General features: G+C 50.8%; 1 protein-coding gene across 5 annotated transcripts in view; it reads left to right on the top strand.

Annotated features, from left to right (window-relative positions):
* Positions 1-16463, top strand: part of EDA (ectodysplasin A) — a 76461-nt gene that overhangs the window by 29074 nt on the left and 30924 nt on the right. For all 5 annotated transcript variants that reach the window (XM_067005129.1, XM_067005128.1, XM_067005127.1 and 2 more), the window contains exon 2: positions 16006-16111. In XM_067005129.1, coding sequence (XP_066861230.1) covers positions 16006-16111 — 106 coding nt within the window. The remainder of the gene's footprint in view (positions 1-16005; positions 16112-16463) is intronic.

The raw sequence follows: 16463 nt of genomic DNA, 5'->3' as shown, positions 1-16463 counted from the left end.
CAAAGCCCGCTTTGCCTCCCTGTCTCCATTCTTCACCATCGCCTTGCAAGAATTCAGGACGCTTTTTTTTTTAATGGTGCCAAATCCGTGAAAATATCCGTGCGTATTGTTGTGTTGCTGAGTGTACCTGAATTAGTGCAATATATGCAACCATTACTGGAGTTCATGCCTGGGATCTGAAGCTGGGCAGCCCCGGGTTCTGTAGCAGGAACGCTGAGTTCAGTGACCAGCAGCGCTCCTCAGCCACGGTTTGGCACAGGGTCGGTTTTTGTTCTGCGTTCTGGTTTTTGGAGTGGATGTTGTCCAGACGCCGGAGCATCCAGAAATTTCCCCGTATGTTAAAGCCACCGCCGCCACTCCTCGGTGACTTCGTTCATCCCTAGGACAACTGTAGGTCGCTTCCTTCGGAGAGATGTGATTCAAATTAAATGTTGGCTGAGCTCGGCAAGGGGTTGTTGACATACCGAGTATCAACAAAGCTCAATCAACCGAGCTTGCAGTAAGAAGCCCAGTTATACTTTGAAAAGGTGAACCCCGGTCTGGGTAAATATTTGCCCTGTCTAGTGCTTCGGTGCTTTTTCTAAGTAGCTGCATGTTTGGCAGAGGGATTTCACTGCAGTTTGGGGAGGAAGATGAGAATGAGGGACCGGGCACTGCCCCGGATCCTCATCAGCTGTAGAGGAGTTCTCATTTTTGTAAATCAAGCAGGGAGCAGGGACAAAAGCGGTCCCGAGCATTTGGAAGCTATTGGCTTGATGTAGTTTCCTGTCTTTCCTTCACATTATTCTAATTGTTTAAGCTGATTTTACAAGGTTTTCCTAGATTTTCGAAGAGCTGTGTTGTTTTCTCCAGTAATTCTAACAGGGCTTTCAATATAGGCTCGCTCGGAGTGCTGGGAAGTACCAGTAAGCCCGTGACGTGATGGAGCTGTCTTTGGGGCGCCTTGTGTTGTACCCAAAGCAGTCAGCTCTTCAGACTCGGCGCGAGACCACAAGGGTGTCTGTGTGACAGCAGGTACGGCTTTTGAAAACGTTTCAGTTATAAAATCCCGTGAAAGGTCAGTGGATTCTGTACGTTAACATTTTCTGCGTGACGCCAGGCTGAGCTCCTTGCAGGGGACAGATCCCCCGGGTGAACCTGCGGGTCGAGGTGGTGCAGGGAGAACCTTCTTGAGATGGATGAGCCACGTGTGTGACGGCTGCCATAACTATCCATAATCTAAATATTCCAAAATAAGCCATTTTACAAGGCTGCTTTATTGGGAGTTTCTATTCTTTGCCACTTTATGGGGTTTTCTTTTTTTAAGTGAGGACAATAAGATCTAGCACAAGAGGCTCATTTCTCACACTGGTTGCGTTATTTCTATCTCAACGTAGGAGTTTTTCAGTCTGCTAGTAAAAAAAAAGAAAATAAAAAACACAAATTGCTGTCTGTGTGCATGAAAAGCGAAGGAGGGCCAGAGCTGGGTGCTGACACTGGCTGGTCAGTCCTACCCACCGGTGGCAACTTGGCCTCAGGACTCCGCTAACCACCTTCGCCATACCTCACAGAGGCACCAGGCGTTCTTCAAAACCCACCTGGGGCTTATAATGATCCAAAATACAGCTGTGGGGGTTTTGGCGCTAGAGTTGGGCTGGGCTTCGTCTAGACCGGAGCGGTGGGTGGTGCTCAGAGGGACGAGGAAGAGACGGGACGCTTGCTGTGAACCGTGCGTGTTTTAGCCATGCGTCTGCCACGCTGTCCCCCTGCTTCCAGGAAGAAAGTAATGAAAACCTCTTGCAGGCAGGGCATGTTGCTTGTCAAAGCACTCGAGTGTTCCCTGACCTTGTTGTCGTGTCCCTTTAGACCCAAAATGATGTGCGAAGGGGGGATTTTAACTTTATAATGTAATCAATACTGATCATCTCTGTCTGCTTTTGGATGTTTGGTGCCAGACCCTCATGTTACCGAGATCACAAAGCTTTCCCACGTTGGGAATCTGAAGGTCTTAGCGTGCGGGTTTGCGGTGTACGTGGCTCACTGTGGTGCCCTCGGTCGTTCTGGTTTCTCGCTGCAGTGTTGCTGGTTTGTGCTGTCCTGGATGTTAGCTGTGGGCACTCTCAGGTAAGCAGGCGATGCTTATACACCGAAATTTGACTGCATAACGTGGTAAACATATCTGGAGTCATTGGGTTGGCTTCGTAGGAAGAAATCCCCCAAATTCGGCGCCTGTCAGCACGACAGAAAACTCCACTGCTGTCTTTGCAGGTTTTTGCTCCTTTTCTGAAAATTCTTTCTCGGTCATTTTCGGCTTCTTTGTTTTGGAGTATTGCAGAAGCTGGGATTTGGGTTTGTGAAGATGAGAGGGAGAGGGCCTTTTTTGCTCTACCCGTTGTAAATGGCAAGGACGTCAGGCCACAGCAGGTTCCTTCCAGTGGGTGTGGACACATCCCATATTTTGTTCTCCAGTCGTCCAGTGCAAACAACCATTTAAAACGTTCTTCTGCCTTATCTGCAGTTGTGTTTACAGCTGCCTTTTGTCATTCCCGGCAGCATGGTGCCCCCTCTGCTTCTTGTTTATTTAAGGTTCTGGTGAAATATCAGAATATCCCTTTCATCTGGGGGCGCCTGGGAGCCTTTCCCAGCCTGGCTGATCCCAGGGGTCAAGGGAATAAAGCCTCATGATGCCGAGATCATGCCAATAGCTTCAGATTGTGTGAGCGCTGCTGGTTTGCCGACTTCCCAGAGATGCTCAGCTGCTGCTCCTCGGGGATGGGATCTCCGCCAGGTTCTGCCCTCCCCCTGTGGCAGGCCTTGCAGGTCGTGCGGTTGCTTTCACCGGTGACCGCTTCTTAGCAGGTTCGGTGACTGCGATGGAGAAATAAAGGCTTCAGGAGGCTAAATTTGTAGTAAAACCTGGCCAGTGGAACGGTTTTTGTTTGGGTATCTAATCAGTGCGATGTCCCTCTTTGTTTGTCTGTCTAGGATGATTTAGAAAGCCATTTTCAGCTTCAAAAACAAACAAACCCAAGCAAAACTGCCTGAAAAACCCAGTGAGGATATATTTGATACTTTTTCCTGGCAAAAATCAAACAGTTTCCATCCTCCTTCAGTTTCAAGCCTTCGGAAGGTTTACGGGTCCCCCCTCAGCACATGTTGCTGCCTGTCCTTGCCCACGCTCGCGTGCTGGCGGGGACGCGGTGCTTTTGGCCGCCCGGGACGCAGGTACGGCTGCACAGAGCTCAGCCCTGCTCGGCTTTGTGGCCCCACCACGGCCAAATGTGACCTGGGATGACATTCAGAGTAATTGCAAAATTCTGTCTGTAAACAGTCCTTTTTCGTATACTCAGCCCGAAGCCATGTAGCTGCTCGTCTCACCCAGAAGAGCAGGAAAATGCTCCCTGGCTGCAGGAGTGAGGTTTTTTTTCCTAATTTTCTTTGCTACAGCAGTGTTTCCCATTAACCGAAAGCATGCAGAGTGCCTGGATGAGACCTCTAGCGTGCGTGCCACACCAAGGTGCGTGTATATGTATGTATTTGAGATACAAATTGTGTGTGTGTGTGTTTATATACGCATCTGAAGCCTCACAGCCAGCAGGACGTGGGTCAACAAAGGAGGACTTGCCTCTTCCATGTCTGCCAGCCAGCACTTTGCTGGGTAAAAAAGAAGAAAAGGATAACAATAAAGTGAATGATTAAATAAAAAGGCACAGCAGCAAGTTAAGATTTCGCTGGGAGAGAATCAGAGGGGCCCGTTTCAGAGGAGGCGAGGGATACCTGGCTGCACGGGGGCACGCCGACAGCTGAACGCCCAACTTAAAAGATTGGGAACGAGCTGGGGGGCGAGTGGTATCGCAGAAGACCTAAGAGCCAGCCTGCAGATCATATGAGCCGATTTAGCCTTTATTTTAGGAATTTGGCACGGACAGTGTTTACTAGATTTTTCTTTCCTGACTTCTTTCTTTTTAACCTTCAGAAAGTCGCTTGATCTTTTTGTGCCTGCCTTTGCTGCGTCCAGATGATGGAGGAAGCACCTTCCGCAGCAGCAGCCTGTGCAAGCTTAGCATGACACCTAAACATTTTAACTGGCTTTGACAAGCTCTCAGGCCTGCACGAAGGCGTTCTGCTCCTGCATCGCAAAGCGCAAACCTGGGAGCAGCGAGCCCCCGGCACGGCGGCGCAGGCAGCTGTGCAGCAGCTGGCCTGGCTCGCGAGCTGGAAACATCTGGCTGGCCTGACATCCCGCGGACCCCGGTGTCATGGAAAGCTGCGCCGAGGGCTGTCGTGCACAGCATCCTTCTGTCGCTGCTCTCGCCTCGTTAAAAGACGTGCTCTCTGGTTCATCACATCAAAGTTTAAAGCAGAAGGGCTTGGCTTGCATCGAGGGGAGAGCGAACCAACACCTCGCCCTTTTCCCATAGCCTCGCTGCCTCTCTTGTCCACAGCCAGAGGCTGAGCCTGATAAACGAGCTTTATTAGCTAAAAATATAACATAATTCCTTCTGTTAGCTTCAAAATGCATTTGCTAGCGCTGTGCCCGAGGGAGTGCTGGCCGGACTGCTGGGCAGTTCGAGGCGTGTTTCTTCTGATGGCAGCGGTGCTTTTGCTTTCGTGTGGAGAGTGCAGGGGGAATGTTGTTCTGATTAGGGTCTGTTTGGTGCTCAGAGCAGCAAGTGGCGCTGGGCTCTTCGGCAGCCCCGAGGCGCGGCCCAGAACACGGCTGGGGAGCTGCACGTTGCTGCTGCTTGGGACCAACTGTGTGCGATAGGGCTGTTTGGAAAATTTAGGTGTGAATGAGTTAAAATTCCTCAATTATTCCCAGCTCTTTTTCCACGGTTTCCATGGTGTTGTACAAAATCACATCTTGTTTCCCAAGCCTGCTCACCCTGCAGGGTGAGGGCTGGTGGCTCTGACTGCCCGGGGTGCCCTCGGCCGCCCAAAATCCGACAGAGCTGGAGGGGCGGTGTGGTGGCACTGCTGGCAGCAGAGGTCCTGACAGCACAGGCTTTGCTTGTGACGAAGCTGTGTGCAAGGAGCTGCCGGGTTTTCCATCCTCGTGCTGCGGTTTTTGTGCTCTGGGGTGTCTGCGCCTTCCAGCCAGGCGAAGGCAGCCAGGGAAACCAAACAAACAGCAACTCCATTTGAATTTTTGGCAAGAGCTGCGTTAATCTGGAGATGAGATAAGTGGTTTCCCAGGTGCCGTGTGCTGTGCCGTGTGAGTACCTCGGTGCTCTCTGCTTTCAAGAGCTGGGGCTCAGGGGACCTTCCTCCTTCCCCGATCCCATGCACCAGCTGCGTGCGTGCTGGGTGGCTTCTCCGCCTTCCAACCAGTCTTCCTCCCCACATCTGCCCGGTGGGAGATGCTTTCCCATCTGCTGTGTAATGCACAAACCGCACAAACCCTACACATGCACCCTGCAGCAGGAGTAGCCAAAAACGCTTGAAATTTTGCTTCCAAAGAGGCGGTTTGCGCTGCGCTGGTGGCTGCCCTGCTAGGAACGGGGCAGCAGCGGGCGCTTTCGGAGCATTTAATCGTGTTTGCGTGCGGTCGTACCGCTCTCCTGACGGTAGCTGTAGTGGAGCCGATTAATTAGGCAACGGTAGGTGCCTTACAAAAGGAGTTGAAGACCACGGCCTTGAAGTGCATAACATGCAGGCTGCCCCGGCAGCGCACTCCCTCGCGGCGCTGCGGCCGTTCCGCCGAGGGCTGGGATGCAGCAGCTACTCGAGGTGCGTGGGCAATAACCTGACCGAGACCGAGAGCAGCTCCCAGCTGCCGGGCTGCAGTCGGCTCTGTATCCTCCTTCTGGATGCGTTATTTCGTGGATGTTACATTTACAGTAGACTTGTTTTTCTTTTAATGGCAATACTATTTCATTTGGACTACTTGAAGCCCTCCTCCTGTTTCCTTCCCTTCTGTTTTTTTCCTTCCAGTGAAGTGTCATAAAAATTAATCGTAGCTGAAGGCCTATTTTAACATCCAGATTTAGAAAACAGGATCTGAAAACCCTTTTGCTGAAAGTAAAAATGCACTGTAACAAGAAGTTTTTGTTTTGGTATAGAGCGAGCAAAAATGTTTTTAAAACCGTATCTGAACAGTCTATAGCAGGAAGATTTCAAAATGTTGAAGATTTCTGAACATTCAAAAAAGAAAAGAAAAGGAGGTGGGAGTGGATCTCTTTTGGCAAGGGCAGAATAAAGTTTGCAGAGCAAGCGTCAGTTCTGGTGCCTGACAAACGTCCTCTCCTAACTTCCTACTTTAGGGATGGTTTTAATGAGTGAATCCTAATCCATTTTTCAGTGTAACTAGTCCCATCGCAAGCAAAGGGTTTATGCAGGACTTTGAAAGATAAAAGGAAAAATATCGGAGGACTGGGAAATGGAATAAGTCAGGTGCTGCAGCCGTGTTCTCGATGGAGAGCTCCAGAGATCCAGCTGCGTCTCCCCTCTGCTGGCCGGTTACTCCCTGCAAGGAGAGGTGGCCTTTTTGACAGTAAGAGATGTCTGCTTTGGAGGGGGCATTCAGGACAGAGAGCTGTGCCTTCAAGAAGTTGTTCTGCTCAGCAGCCTGAGGTGTTTCCCTCGTGGCTAACAGACCATGCCAGGCGTTCTTAAAACTCCTTTTGAACATAGGAAAAGGAAGCCTCCTCCTCAGGAGAGGATCCGATGGTGGCTGGAGCGAGCCTTTAGAGGCTGGAGAGACCCCAGTTCTTCATTTCGCGGGGCAAGGGAGGAGCTCCAAGTGGAGCAGCAGAGCCCCGAAGCTCTTGGCTGGAGCCCTGCCTGGCTGCAGGAGTTCCTGAAGAGTTGTCTGGGCTTCAAGGAGGGCTGCGTGATGGAGCTCACGCTGTCCTGGGTGGACTGGAGAAGATCCAGGTGGTGGGGAAGCGTGAGCAGAGCACAGATGGAGAAAAACAGAGCAGGCAAGGGAGGAGAAAATATGGCTAATATCAAGTCACTGAAGCTTGTGGTGTCTCCCTTCGTGGCCCTCCAAAGCAACCGTGCGCTGTGCTTTTTGAAGTGTGCAAGTGCTTTGATAATATAAACGCTAAAATAAGAAAAGAATGGCTATTGGTATGCAAGAGAAGGAACTGTGACCTCCATATGGAGGGGGACGTAGCCCAGCTGGCTGAAAATGGGGCTGAAAAAGACTATGAAGGCTAATTAAAATGTGAAAAACTGAGAATTCATGCTAATAGACAGCAGATCTCTGTCTGGCGCTGGTTCACAGCTAAATTCGATTTCCTTGGGAAACGAAAGGAACTGATTTAAGATCCTTACCTTGCACTGACATTGATACTTTTCAGCGTTTTAACCAGTGTGTTCCCAGGGAGGTGTTGGGTTACTGCAGGTCTGCCTGCCCGCGGAGGGAAGTCCGCAGCAGGAACCTCTTACTCCCGCTACCATTAAAAAATTCAGCACAGGTGTCTTCGTATATGGTGTTAAACTCAGCTTTGACCTTGTTCTACCTAACATCTGGCTTGTGTTTCTGGCTTTCACTTCCCGTGCCAACAGGTGCAGCACACCGCAGAGCTCAGCCTGCGCTCGGTGCCGCACGCAGCGCACGCTCCCCGCGGCTCCGGCGGGCCGGAGCACCAGCGGCGTGGCGCACCCGCACCGAGCGCCCTCGCAGGAGGCAGCAGACAAAATAACTCCGCTAGGAGTGTCTCGAGACAGGCGTCGGGGGAGGTCGTTGCTCGTTGAAGTCGGCTCCCCACGGCTGACTTCTGGTTCGGACACGCACAGCGAAGTCCGTGGGCGAAGCCACCTGCCCGCGGGCGGCGCGCCGGGTCCCCGGGTGGGTGCAGCCGTCGGGATGTCTCCGTGGTTGGGCCACAGCCCCCACGTGGCTGCAGAATGGGACCAGGGATGGTCGCAGGAGGAGTTGCTCCCGGTGCTGATGCCAGCACGGAGCTGCTTCTGTCTCCCGTTCAGTTGGTGGCTCTGGCTGGGGCCTCGAGTTTTGTTCCCTCAGCATTGTCTGGGCAGCTCGTGCGTATAGTGCCGTGGCCGAGGTTTCTGCGTGGGGGAAGCTCTCCCTCTAGGCTAAAGTCACATACCGGCGGCTGATAATCTGGAAGAGCAGTCATAGCTCGGGCAGTAAATATTGCACACCCCCAGGCCCACAAGGAGCCTTCACAGGAGAAGACTTGGGACGTCTTCCCCGGGCCAGCAGAAAGACCAAGCGTGCTTTTGGCCTGTCTCTGCAGCGGGCTGCTGTTGCTGGTGTTCAACCTGAAGCGTTTAAAGTGAGCTGCTATAAAACCTCTCTTTGTGGTCTGTAATTAAGAAACCCCTTTTTGTGGTCTGTAGTTAACGCACGCACCCATGGAAGGAGCAGAGCTGATGCTGCTCCGGGTTTCCTCTGCGCAGCCGGGGAGCACCCACCCCTGCTGCGTCTCCCCGGCTCCGTCTGTCGAGGGTTTTGTCTGCCTGCGCGGGGCCGTGGGCCGGTGTTTGTGACAGAACGGGCTGATTAAGCTGCTCTGAGTCACACCGAAAATATTCATTTGTTCTCCCTTCTGTAACATGAGTGGGGTATTAACGAAGAACAGTTAGCTGTGTTTGAAAAGCAGCAATGAGTTAGTGGTAGAAACATAAATACTTGGTGCCTTACACGTTAAACTAAAGCGAGTTTATGGGGTGCGCAGAAGCTGCCTCGATCAGGCTGTCCAAAGCCTCTGGGCTTGAAATAGCCGGAGAAACCACCATGAGACAGCATGGCACTCTTTGGGATATTTGGTGAGGCACTTGGTGTGGTGAAGTAAGGTTTTATATCGCAGCCTGGGCAGCTGTTAGAGAGGTTTAATCAGGGCACGGCAATTCTGGAATTTGCTGCTTGTAGGAGATGGTGAGAAGGTGACCCGCTCACTCTGGTCTCTTGGCAGGGGAGAAAAGCTTTGGTTTAGGTGACAGGGCTGTACGTGGGAAATGGGCTGGTGCTTGGATTCCTTTGGTCTAGCCATCTGCTGATGGGCAACTGAAAATATATTTAACCCAGGTGCCGGTTGCCTTTTGTTCTGGAAGGGTACCGGTTCTGGCAGAGCCGCCTTTCTTTGGTGACGGCTGGGTTGTGCAGGGAAGTTTACGAGTTGCGTTATAGCCGCTAATGAGCATTAATTCCCTGGGCCTGTCAGTTCGTAACAAGGCTTGAACTGATAACTGGCAATCGGGCTTAATGTTCTGCGCCCAAAAATACAGTGGCTTTCCTGAGTAATGAAGTTAAAATACCAATAAAAACTTAGGAAAATATGCTCCCTCCTCTTTTATTGTTGTCTAATAACTTTATATTACCACAGTGCCTAGAAGACCCAAGAGCATGACTCACTGGGCTCGTATTTAAAAACGGTGATTGCGCAGTCCTCTTCTGAACGGCTTTTCAACCAACCTGAGGACAGAAATGCTCAGCAGGTCGAGAGGAAGCGCCTCAAACCAGCTCCTGAGATGTGAAGGCCGTGGCCGTGCCCGTATCCAGCCCAGAAGCAATGCTCAGTCCCTGTGTCAGCACAAGCGGCCCGCGTTGCTTTGGGTGAGCTCGGCAGCATTCCCAGCATTTATCCCCTGGGTAGGAAATGGAGATTATAGAATTCCTTTGCCTCATAGCTTTGGGAGGCAAAACCTTTTAAAGTTCACTGTCGAGTCTAAAAGCCTCAGCGAGGATGCTTACGTGCAGATTAGAATGAGGGGGAATTGTGTTTTTCTTTGCTTTTTTTTTCTTTTTTTTTTCTTCTATCAATTCAAAGCTGATGTTTTGTGCCTCCGGGACCTCGGGCTGCAGTGTGAATAGCTGGCAAGAAGCGCGATCCGGCTGGCATTGGGAGCGAAAGGGAGGAAGGCTGACGGGGAGCGATGAGAGAGATGAAGCAATAGGGGCGAGAAGAGTTATGGGCGAGCTGGAAGGAGGGGGTGATACTTGAGCCTCCACGCAGAAGAAAAGCCAGCGGAGGGATTTCGGAGGACAGCGTGTAGCCCGGCTCAGATCCCCTCAAAGGAAGGAGCCGAGTAGCCGAGCTGGGCTGAAAGCGCGAGATGTGGAGGAGGCAGACGGGCGGTGAGGGCCGTGGCTTGGGGCAGTGTCGGCCGCCGCGCTCCCCACGCCCTGGCTCGCGGTGTAGATCGCGTTACAGCAGCTTTGCACCCAGAGCTGCGGCTTGTCTCGCCAGCAAGATGTATAAATTTTTGTCGTGTTTTGTCATGTTGAAATGCGAATTGTTTACCCTTTCACTTCTTGCATTTTTGTAAGGAAAAGGAATGATGACAAAAAGCGAGGCTGGCAATATGTTGAATGGCTTTTTCGGTAAAACAAAGCTACCCCCAAAACTTCTTTCTAGCCTGTTTGAACGTAAATAATCTACTTAGTATTTTACACCACGTGTTACCACAGGCAAATTTCTGATGTAGGACAATGGGGCTAATATTCAAGTAGCTGTTATTCGAACCACAACCTCCGACTGCTGAACTTCAGAGCGCCAGGAAAACAACAGCATTGCTCGCAAAGAATGTCTCTGAAGAGTTTAGTTTGCTTATTAGTCTCCTCACACTAACGATATCCAAAATTACAAATGAATGAGGGAATTTGATTTTAACAGCACCATTAAACAATCATGTAAGAGGACAAATTCATTCTTTCTCGCTGGTGCTTTAAGCTAATGTGCTGTAGGAGAGCATGGGGTTTTTGATTAGATCTAAAGCTGGCTGGTCTCACTCTCCCGTTATTAGTTGGAAGCAAACTTGGTAATGCAGCATGCAGATGAGTCTTTTGTTGGTGTTTTTTTAAAGTAATGAATATACTCTGAAACATTTCTCAAGAATGTGCTTTTCGCTGCAGAGCCAACCCAGAGCAACTGTTCTGTAATGCTTTTTTTTGGTTCCTTTAAAGTGCTCCTGTTGACCCGTAACCTCACCTTTCGGCTGCTTTCCAGCCATGCCACACCAACACCAAAGTTACATTTCATCATTTCCAAGCCGTTAGACCGTTTGAAACATGGTACATTGGTGTCCAGTGGGTCCTCGTTCCTCTACCAGGTGTTTCTGAGGGCTGTGTATTTCAAGGCATTTGCAGAGAGGTGCAATTAAGTATGCAAATCTTATCAATTAATTTAGCATCCCAGCATTGTTTGTTTTTTTTTTTTTAATATTATTATTACCCATAATTTGTACATTCAGCCATAACTCCATGGTACATCTGAGCTACGTATCCTGAAGAAAGCTTCCTATTTCATGGTATCTATACATATACATACACGTATGTATTTATATATATGTGTATAAAAGAAAGGGTCTTTATTCCTACTTGTGCAGAGTGAGGAACGTCCTTCCTTACAAAGCAGGCTCACTGCTCGGTGACTGCAGGCTACATTACTCTGGTAATTCCTATTGTATTCTCTTGACATTCCAGAGCATTCTTGTTCAGCGTTTCCAGAGAGGGTTCTGCATGTTGCTGCAGAGCAAACCAGAGCTTTTGTGTGCGTGTCTTTGTTTTTCTTTATTTTGCTGACAGAAACCAAGGTATATCTGATTCATTCTGGTAAGGCATGCTTTCACTATTGTTTCGCAGGTTATTTTGAGGTATGTTTTCCCCCGGGGTTTTTCCTCTCTTCGCTTTTTGACCTTTTAGCATCCTACAGCGATCTTCTTGATTAAACGCAGCAAGTCCTAATGGGTTTACATGGTGTTTCTCAAATGAGGGTAATTTGAGGACTTCAGATTGACGCGGGGAGGGAAACAGCGATCGTTCCAGACTTCTAGGTGCCCATTGCGTAACTGCGTGGGGTGAAACGGCGTTTCCCCACCCCGCTCCTCTGCTCCCCCAGGAGGGGAGCCCACAGACACCGTCCTGGTTGCTGGTCACGTTGGTTAGACACGTGAAGGGTTGTGTTCAGCAACATCTGTGTCGTAGTGCTGTCCTAGAGACCGTTTCGCTGGAGATAATCCCTCCTTCTGCATCCGTCCGCCCGGCTGTAGTGCGTTTCGCGAGATGGGTGGCAAACATCTGCTGGCTGTGCTGCGCAAAGCCTCCCTCGTGCTGTGGACGCACACAGCAGCGGGAGAGTAGATGAGGTTAATTCGCTTCGAGGCGTGCCAACGTGCAACCTCGCCTCCGGGCCGAAAGCTGCAGAGGCCAAGAGCCGCGAGTGGCTCTGTGAATCAGACCTCCGGGGTGGCGAACGGAAAGAGCATCTCCAGCTCCTCGGCGCGGTGCAGCTGCGTGGGGACCGAACGTAAGTCCCACCCGTGCGGGCCTGAGGGCCGTGGGCTGGCCCGGCCGCGGAGCATCCCCAGCTGCAGCCCGAGAGCAGCGAGCGGCGGGGAGATTTGATGCCGTTATTTGCGTTGCTGAGCACCGCAGGAGGAGTCCCCAGGACAAACTCCTCTGCTTGTCGTAGTACTAACAGCCTGAGGACGGAGGACTGGTGGTTGCTCCTCCAAAAAAGCGTACTTTCGCTAGAATCGTTCTCAGACAGTGTGTGCTCAGAGCTGGTGTGGTCACAATCGCCGTCTTAAGCTAGTTCTATTATTTTTCTAAGAAGTAAATGGTTTATTCGTTTCCCTCGCTGTCATTTACCTTTTTGACTGGGTCTGATTAGAAGGACAGTTTAATGGTTAGATCTACTTTTAGCCAGCACTTGGTATTTTTCTGACTCGGTACTGATAAATGTTCACTGAGTGAAACCTGAACGAGAACAGAGAAGCAGGTGAGGCTTTGAACAATCCTTATTTAAAGAAAAAGATATGCTCAGAAAGGTTTCCTCGGGCAACAAGAAGAGCTTTGTGCACCGTGCCCACAACCGGCGTGGAAGAGCCTCTTCCGAGGACAGGAGGGGACGCAGAGAGGCTCGGGGTGAGGCAGACATGGTAAGGAGACCCCGAAGGCCACCCCGTGCCGCTGCAGAGGAAGCTGTCCCTCTGTGCAGTGATGCTGTCCAGCACCGGTTCTGGGGAAGCGGCAGCAGAGGGCAGGATGGTGCTGATGGCAGCTCCGTGCTGGGAGGAGGAGGAAGGCCAGGCTGGGTGCCGCGGCTGGTTCCCACTGCTTGGCGGGCACCATTTGGGTTTTGCACTTTATTTGCTGAATATTTGAATTTTTGGTGTTTTTTTTTTGAAATTTTTATTATTTTATTTTTTTGGTCTAAGATTTCACATTGAAAGTAACGCTGTGCTTGAGCCATGGTATTAGAATTTGGTGAGTGGAAGGGTATTTTGATGAGCTGTACCGGGAAATAAACATATTGTGTCAGTCTCTTGTGTTTCTCCTTCTGAGATTAAAATTAAATGGCTTTGCCCAGATTGTGAAAAGCTTTCTGGTCTTTTAAGAAATTTTGCTTCACTGGAAGACAAACCCCTCAATCAGAATGAAAAATCAAGGCATTTCGCCCATTCCAAGTTCTTACGATTTTTTTTTTTCAGGTGAAACTCTTATCTAGATTATTCCAAGCGTGCTGAAAGCTTTGTTTCTTTAAAGCATGAGAGAGTGGCATATGAGAAGCCTGCTTATACCTGGCAGGAAAAAAAAAATCTATAAAAATGGCCCTGCTATATTTATCAATAATTTACGTGATGATACAGAGCTATGGAGATCGGGGGAACCCTGAAAAGTCTGCAGCCCTCTGTGTCCCCTGTTGGGTGTTGAATTAACGCGGGTCTAAAGAGCCAACAGGCTTCAGCAAAGGTTGGTCGGAGCCCTTTGGGCTCCCCAGCCGTGGAGGTGATCTCTGCAGGCGCAGCCGGGTGCTGGGCGAGCTTAATTTGATGCCGCAGCGTTTCAAAACTCTGGATGTCGTACTAAGATTGTTGTTCATAATAGCACGGAAATGAAACATGTTTGTGTTGAAACAATTAGTGCCGTGCCATTACAAAACCTCCTTCGGATGAGGGATGTCACTTTTAGCCTTAGCTCTGGGAGCAGCTGTGCCACTCGCTTGCGGGGTTTCTGGGCGCGAGGCTGCACGTCCCCGCGTGCCGCGGGGCTGCGCTTCACATTTCAGTGCTTTTATTTCTTGGTGCTGCTTCCCAGAGCTCAAACCAGGTAGCCAGGACACCATGGCGTTCAGAAGCGGCGCTGATGAATTCGTCGGCCTTTTAACCTGACCTACAAAGTAATTTGTTGCTTCAATTAGTTTTACAGCACTTCGGCTCGCTTGGAGCCGCTGGGCTGGGGAGGCGCATCGGGATTTCTGCTGTCCCTCGCACGGGAGGCAGGCGCCAGCTCTTTCTCTGGGCTGGTGCGCTGTTCTCTGGGCTCTGTGGCTGGAGGGGCTTGGCTTTGCTCTCTGTTTTCTCCACTTTGCTAAGAAGCCCCTCTTTTGGGAGCTTTTCACTAGCTGCAGCGCCCGTGCAAAGGGCTTGCGGCCCCCCATGCATCAGCCCGGCTGCCCGAGCGGCCTTTCAGTGCCTCTGCTGGCGGCTGGGGGCCAGATCCTGCCCGTCCCCAACCTGCCAGCTGCGGAAATAAATAGAAACACGTGCTGCGAAGGCAGGAATTTAAAGTGCAGGAGGTTTGGGGTTGGGGTTTAGGAGCCGTGACGGCAGCATCAGCTGCATCCGCAGCACTACCGGTGCCAACGTACCGACCCGGTAAGTTCACCCAGTTCTCCCCTTTGTCCTTCAGACCTCTTTTGTGTGCCGCTGCCTGCAGGCAACGCGTCCGCAACCGAGGAGAAAGGAGGGGGGCAATGACAATTTTAAATGGGTTTTATGGTTTTCCTTCAGGAAGGCTAATGCTTGCGGATTCCCACCTGCCGACGGCTCTGCTTCTCCCTCTTCAGCTTTTGCAGAGCCAGCTAAGAGACGAGTGGTGCAAGGCACGGCCCAAGCAGCCAGCGGTTTGCTGAGCCCCCCTCCTGCGGGCAGGATCCGGCCCCTCCTGCAGCCCTCTGCCGCTCGCGGGCTGCGTGCGGGCAAAGGCGAGGGAAGGGGCTGGGCCCGCGTCAGGAGCAGGGAGGCCTTCAATGGTTTTAGCAGGGACTTTTATGACCTGCCGCTTAACAAGCCGCTCTTTTAACTGGTAGTCCGTGAAAGGAGTTTATTCTCCTCTGCTATTTAAAGGATGCTTTTGATGCCGAGGGTTTTGTTCTCAGGGCAGTAACAGGGTTGATAACCTTTGGAGCTGCTTTTGGAAGCCCGTTCATCCTTCCCTTAGGTGGGAGGGCGTGCATGCGTTTGGTGTGGGTAGGTATTTGTGAATCAAATACCTGTGATCGAGTTTATTCAGCGTAAAAAAGAAAACCCCATCCTGATGAAGCTGCCCGGGTTCCTGGCAGGTGCAGCAACAGGCGGAACGGAGCGTTCGGCTCCTCCCGCCTTCATTTGGTGTGAAATCTCTGATTTTATGGAGTGGAAATACCTGGGGAAGCGCCCCGGGCGATGAGCAGCCTGGCTGTTGGCGTAGCTGGGAGGGCTGGGGAGGTTTCTGAGCCGAAACCCAAGTTTCGGGGTTGGGATGTGTGTTTAATAACTGTCAAAGAGTTTTTAATGCAGCGACTATTTTTCATGAATAGGAGGTCGCTACATAAAATTTTTGCCTCTTGGCAAAAATCGTGTTATAAAGATGTACTTGCTCTAGGTTTAAAGTGTTAATTATGTGGTATACTGAATTGGATTTAAAGGTCCCTGAAGACCTTTGAATCTCAGTAGCTAATGAGGCTTACAGAAGAGGGCTTGAGAGAGAAAAACTTACTGGCAGTGAGTAATACTGGTGAAAGAGCTCCAGGATTGAGCAAGTTTTACAGAGGATAATTAGCAACGATTGCATCAGCGTTTGGGGCTTTTGCTGATCTCCAGCTCCGTCTTCCATGATCTGCGTGTCAGCGGCAGCTGGCTGCGGGCACCAAGGTGGTTTTTGTTGGGATGTCAAACCAGGGGGTGATAGAAATGGCTTTCCTGGTGCAGCTCAGCCGCCCGGTTGGGATGGGCCAGGCGTCCTTACGCTGCTGCCACGCGCCCATCCTGCTGCTGCCGGGCTTGGCAGAGGCCTGGCGTTGGGGCCGTCCGCTGCCACGATGCTTAACCCTGTCCTTCTTCTTCCAGCTGGCCTTGCTGAACTTCTTTCACCCCGAAGAAAAGCTGCACGTTGGAGAAGAAGGTAGACGTGTCCGGCGAAATAAAAGGAGTAAAGGCAGCGAGGGGCCGGATGGTGAGTGTCACTTCGTTCCTTGGTGCCGCGCGTGGCGCTTTGCACCCGTAAGCACAAGGCCGACCTTTTTTCTGATCGCGGTTACATGCAGAGTTCTGTATGTAGGGGGGAAAAAAAGTGTCATCTGTGGCTTATAATAGTCTCTATATAATTTTGATTGCCTTCAAGATTATTAGTTCCAGCAGTCCTTTTTTCTACAACCGGAGCTCCAATGAGCTTGCACAAATTGACGCTGCTCGGTACTCTTGTCGTCAGCTCTTCTTCTCTAACAGTGAGGCTCTGTGCTCATTCAAGGTAGTAATTTGTGCTTGTACACCTGTATTTGTTGCTCTATTCATCTGTCTTAGCTTAA

The sequence above is a fragment of the Anser cygnoides genome, chromosome 13, assembly GCF_040182565.1.
Source record: "Anser cygnoides isolate HZ-2024a breed goose chromosome 13, Taihu_goose_T2T_genome, whole genome shotgun sequence".
In the NCBI taxonomy this organism is placed as follows: Eukaryota; Metazoa; Chordata; class Aves; order Anseriformes; family Anatidae; genus Anser; species Anser cygnoides.
Note: the sequence above shows the minus strand (reverse complement) of the source record. Positions and strands in the feature narration are given on the sequence as shown.